The sequence below is a fragment of the Haplochromis burtoni genome, unplaced genomic scaffold, assembly GCF_018398535.1.
Source record: "Haplochromis burtoni strain Fernald_Lab_line unplaced genomic scaffold, NCSU_Asbu1 Contig_10, whole genome shotgun sequence".
NCBI classification, from domain to species: Eukaryota; Metazoa; Chordata; class Actinopteri; order Cichliformes; family Cichlidae; genus Haplochromis; species Haplochromis burtoni.
In genome coordinates, this window is record NW_024582371.1 from 4,648,163 (window position 1) to 4,653,803 (window position 5,641).

Below are 5,641 nucleotides of genomic sequence, written 5' to 3' on the forward strand. Positions count from 1 at the left end.
GCCATGCCATGCCAAGCTGGACTGAAAGACAGCACAGAGGCACAAATATATATATATATATATATATATATATATATGATTAAATTGCTGCTTATATTGCACCTTACAGCATATATAACTTTTATACAACTGTATATATCTCTGTAACTTTAAAATAAAAGATAAAAGTAATTTTAATGTAAAAATCTACATACTGCCAATGGAGAGATGCCAAACTGTCTTCCATTGTACTTGTAGTTGTCCATGCTAGCAATAACAGCTTCCTTGACTGCGTAGGTTTGCTGACACAGCTGTTAATGGTGCAGCAGCTGCTGTAGCCACGATAGCTAGCATGTTGGTTAATTTGACACCTTTTGATGCATTTATTTCTATTTTTTTCTCTTTCTTTCTTAGCTTTTCAGCTCCACTTTTTCGCTTTTTTTTACCCATCTTTATTCTCTACTCCTACCACACTAAACTGTGTTCAGCATAGTGCATGAATGCACATGGAAGGGACTGGTTGCATTAGGATATTTGTTTGGGTATTGCATTTGCTCATGAAAATAATGCACAGCAGCCCTTAATGACAGCTGTAGCCTGTATAATGAAAAAATTATTGACCCATCAGCCCACAAGTGCATCAGCCCACCTGGAAAATGCCTGGTATGCTTGTTATGGTCCTGGATCTTTGACCCAGGGTTTAAGGTTTGTTTGACGTTATTCATTAATGGAACTATGAGATACGTATGTTTAGTTTCTAAGGGACTTCGAGTTTTGCATGCTTATGTTTCAGGTTTTCAGTTCATTTCTTTTTATATCTGATCTCTTTCTCATGTTCAGTCTGTCTTTGTCTCATCTTCAGCGTCTTCTGTTTGTTTGATCTCCCTGTGTTTTGTCTACTTGTCTCCATGTTTGTTTATTCCCTTGACTAATGGGTTGGGACATGGGAAAAAAAAGTCTTCTTTGCCTTATTTGGCAAATAACAAACTGATGTTACATTTTTATATCCAAATTTGAGCCAGTTTCACCAAAGATTTTTGGTGTCAATGTAGCTGAAACATTTATCGGAGAAAGCGTTTAGCTGCATGTGGTGCAGATGATGTTGAGTATCCATGTATTATCCACAGCCACAATCTTCTGATGGAGGAATCAAAATAGTGTGTTGATTCAAACTGAAACCAAAATGTTTGAGTACACTCAAAAGTAGGTATTGCCCAAAGATTTCCTTCCAATGATGTGAGGTCTAGTAGGAATGTGCTCAGAAAATTTAGTTAAGAGGTATTTTGATCTTTAAAGAAGCAGCAGTGCTTCCAAATGTTTTCTGTGGCTAATTGACTCATATAAAGTCCCAGGTGTGAGAAATGCTACATGTTAAAGATATGTTGAAATGCTGGTGGTATACAAGTCTGGCCTAAATCTACTGTCAGAAAGACTGAAGCAATCCAGGAGTTCAATTAACTGTCTTTAATAAATTCATACAGACAAAATGAACAACATTGTGTCTCTGTTTCTTGCCAGCCTTAATTTGAATTTTTTGCAGATAGAAGTGAATGTATGTATGTGATAATTTGTGTGTGATTTTCTGAGACACAAACAGATAATTCTATAAATACTGGCATGAATAATGATAATATCACCTTCTGCTGAGGTAGGACACTCTGCACAAGGCACAAGCAATATCTCACAATGTCTACAAGTCGTCTCACACGTGAGGTCAAAATTAGCAACAGTTTTGGAGCAGAACAGTCCTTTTACTTATTGTTAATACAGGCTGTAGCACTTGGGCACCTTGTGTGGCAGAGTGAAGTACAAGTATCTCTAGCTCTCAAGACTACCATGACCTGGATTGCTGTGAAACTACAGTGACTGAATTGCTGATTCGTTATTAGATACTGCTTACAATGTTCTCACTCAACACAGGTAGATATCTCCTGTTCTTTGGAGACACTATTGACATTGTTCTTGACTGAGCAGACCAGATGTCCTGAGATGTGATGTTTCAAAGTGATGATGTTAGTCTTCTTGTTTCCAGGAAGGAGCTCAGCATCTGTCAGTGTGCGTCCATCCAGAGTCCAGCTGTACTGAGGACTGTCCCCTCCCTCAGAGGAGCAGGACACCCTCATCTGTCCCTGGGACAGACACTGAGAGACCAGCAGGACAGAGGACACAGGAGCTGAGAGAAACACACACAGATGAGTTTAGATTTAAAAACTAGAATTGTGAAAATTCTTTACAGTCTCAAATGAAGAACAGGGAAAGCACAAAATACATGCATCTGAACATTTTTTATATTTATTGTATAGATCAGCAAAACATTGTTAAATGTATATCTATTAATAGCTTTATTGAGAAGAAAAGGAATTACCTTGAATAAGCAACTGTAAAGTCTGCTCGCCCGATGATCTGCCATCTGAATCAAAGGTTATGAGGCTATAATTACCACTGTCTGTCCTGCTTAGATCACTGATTCTAAATGTTCCATTACTGGGTAAGATTAGAGATTTGTGTGCTATGGTATTATAAATAGCCTTATTCCCTCTCACATCTAGTATCTTTAATGAATCCTTTAACAAGTAGTATCTAGGTATTTCAGAGGTGCTGTTCACTAGCTGGATGTCCACGGTTCCTCCCAAAGCTCCATAACACTGAGCTCCATCCTGTCTGCCATCACAGTAAGTTTCCACACCTGCAAATAAAAAATTAGACAAAAAGCAAAACTGTCAGACTTTTGAGTGTTAAGTTACTACCAGAAAGACTGCAGTAGCATATGCAAATGTTTACAATGAACAGAAATTTGTAAGCTTCATGATTATTTATGATTATTTTCATATGGTTCCCACAGGTGGGCACAAATTAATGACTGAATTCCATCAACAGAAATAGTGGTTTTGTGGCTACTGTCGTTTTGTTTTAGTAGTAGTTTGTTGTTTACTCAGGCCTGCTGGCAATCAAAAACAGAATATGTATCTAACTGTTATGCAAAACCTCAATTTTTTTGCTGTTCTTAGGGTCTAAAAAACTGACTTTCGTAAGTTGCTCTCATGTGGCAGTTATTCATTGAAAATGAATGCAGGAAGTGAAAATGGAGGAAATTTTAACCCACAAAGAAAAGGTTTGAGTACTCCTGAAACAGGGGATAGTTGTGCAAAAATGCTGCAAATCTTATCAAATGTATGTAAATTAGCAGCATCACTTCCCAACAGGGAAAATGTTACCTTGAATAAACAAATGTAGAGTCCAAACATCTGATGTCCTGCCATCTGAATCAAAGGTTTGAAGGGTATATTTACCAATGTCAGTCCTGCTCAGGCCATTGATCCTAAATGTCCCATTGCTGGGAAAAATGAGATATCTATGTGCAATGGTATTAGAAATAACCTTATCCCCTCTCACATCTAGTATTTTTAATGAATCCTTTAACAAGTAGTATCTAGGTATTTCTGAGGTGCTGTCCATCAGCTGGATGTCCACGGTTCCTCCCAAAGCTCCATAACACTGAGCTCCATCCTGTCTGCCATCACAGTAAGTTTCCACACCTGTAAAGGAAAACAAAAAAGTAAACAATTTATTCTTTTACTTATTATTTAACAAGTTCACCTCTCATAGCTGTATTTTTCAGCTCCATATTAGTTAAATAGTTTAAAAAAAATTAAATATAAAGTAAGATAAAAATATATTTGATATTGTTTTGTTCAAATTCATTTTGATAGTCTCTGAAAAAGAACAGAGAAAGCAGAAAATGCTATATATATATATATATAGATAGATAGATATACAGATTACCAAAAAATCGTATATTTATATAAAGTAGCAGCTTTATTAACCAAAAAAAGATTACCTTGAGTAAACAAATATAGAGTCAGCTCGCCTGATTTTCTTCCATCTGAATCAAAGGTTAAAAGGGTATATTTACCAATGTCATTCCTACTCAGGTCATTGATCCTAAAGGTTCCATTACTAGGAAAAATGAGAGACCTATGCTCTATGGCATTAGAAATAACTGTATTATTTCTCCCTGCTAGTATTTTTAATGAATCCTTTAACAACTGGTATCTAGGTATTTCAGAGGTGCTATTGATCAACTGGATGTCCACAGTTCCTCCCAAAGCTACATAACACTGAGCTCCATCCTGTCTGCCATCACAATGAGTGATCACACCTGCAAAAAAAAGTGAACAAATAAACAAAGTCAACATCAAACCCAGATGATAAAATCAGTGACTGAATTTAATTTAGTCAAAATGTAAACCCCGAAGGACTCTGAAAATAAGGTTACATGTTATTTAATGAGTTTATATGTCATAGCTATATTTACGCATTTTCACATTAAAATGATCTCAGAATGTGTTGTTAATCTTTAAGGAAATATAAGTAATGGAAGTAAAAATCATTTAAAGTGTTAAAATAAAACTCATAAACTGCAGTTCAACAAATCCTTTGATGAATTCAGCTTACTTTTATTGATGGTGCTAGATCACGTGGCAGCAAAACCTCTTTTTTTATTATAAAATTAAGCATTAATGAAGAAGAACAAAAAGTTTAGTAGCTCACCATAAGAGACACCGAGTAACATAAACAACAGTCCAATGACAGCTTCCATGTCTGCTCACTGTACAGCCCCTTATGATCCAGTCAGCAACTTTTCCTTCAATAACAGAAGTGTGTGTGCTACACGCTGCTGTCAGCTTGTACTTCACTTTTCACACGCTGAGAGGATGAAAGGAAGTGACATCATATTTGATCCCCGTTTTGCTATCAAGAAAAGAAAAAAAACTGTAAAAAAAAAAAAGGGTCTTCAAAAGCGACATCTAGTGGTCGAATATAAATTGAATACATGTGTGAGCAGTGAAATGAACCCTTTCATGGTATTCAGGTCTGACCATTTTTACTTTTTTTAAGTATAATTTCTTTCTGCCTAAAAATGTTTGGGGTAATGTTTATTTTCTGCAACACTGTGTATATTACCGAAAGTAGTCACTCACTCATCCAAATGTATTGTATTCCAAACAGGTCTTGTCAGATAGCATGTTGGACATTAACTATCCATGCACAGTATTGTACACAATATTCACTAATTGATAGGGGATCACTCAAGGTTTAAACACTGAACTCCTCCACTTGGGGCAGGAACTCATCCCCGACCCGGAGTGGGCACTCCACCCTTTTCCGGCTGAGAACCATGGCCTCAGATTTGGAGGTGCTGATCCTCATTCCCGCTGCTTCACACTCGGCTGCGAACCGTTCCAGTGCGAGCTGGAGGCCCTCACCCGATGAAGCCAACAGAACCACATCATCTGCGAAAAGCAAAGATGAGATTCTGAGGCCACCGAAGTGAAAACCCTCCGCCACTTGGCTGCGCCTAGAAATCCTGTCCATAAAAATTATGAACAGAATCGGTGACAAAGGGCAGCCCTGGCAGAGCCCATCACCCAACCAAGCTCTTGCAACGGTTGTATAGGGATCGAATGGTCCATAGCAACGGGCCAGACACCCCATACTCCCGCAGCACCTCCCACAGGACACCCCGAGGGACACGGTCGAATGCCTTCTCCAAGTCCACAAAACACATGTAGACTGGTTGGGCAAACTCCCATGCACCCTCAAGTATCCTTGAGAGGATAAAGAGCTGGTCCAGTGTTCCGCGACCAGGACGAAAACCGCA

At 38.1% G+C, this 5,641-nt stretch overlaps 1 protein-coding gene across 1 annotated transcript; it reads right to left on the bottom strand.

The window, feature by feature from the left end:
- Window positions 1-1,428: 1,428 nt before the first annotated feature.
- On the bottom strand, window positions 1,429-4,701 carry LOC102292747 (hemicentin-1). Its single transcript, XM_005921125.2, has 5 exons — window positions 4,531-4,701; window positions 3,818-4,138; window positions 3,195-3,515; window positions 2,345-2,665; window positions 1,429-2,152 (listed from the first exon to the last, which is right to left on the bottom strand). Exons 1-5 carry the CDS (start codon window positions 4,577-4,579, stop codon window positions 1,887-1,889), a joined length of 1,278 nt encoding a protein of 425 aa, XP_005921187.1. The 5' UTR covers window positions 4,580-4,701; the 3' UTR covers window positions 1,429-1,886.
- Between the last annotated feature and the right edge of the window lie 940 nt (window positions 4,702-5,641).

Excerpts from the sequence above, each read along its gene's own strand:
- LOC102292747 (XM_005921125.2), bottom strand. The coding sequence starts at position 4,579 with ATGGAAGCTGTCATTGGACTGTTGTTTATGTTACTCGGTGTCTCTTAT. Across the intron at positions 4,139-4,530 it reads GTTACTCGGTGTCTCTTATG|GTGTGATCACTCATTGTGAT; the intron begins GTGAGCTACTAA and ends TTTTTTTTGCAG. Across the intron at positions 2,153-2,344 it reads TTTACAGTTGCTTATTCAAG|CTCCTGTGTCCTCTGTCCTG; the intron begins GTAATTCCTTTT and ends TGTTTCTCTCAG.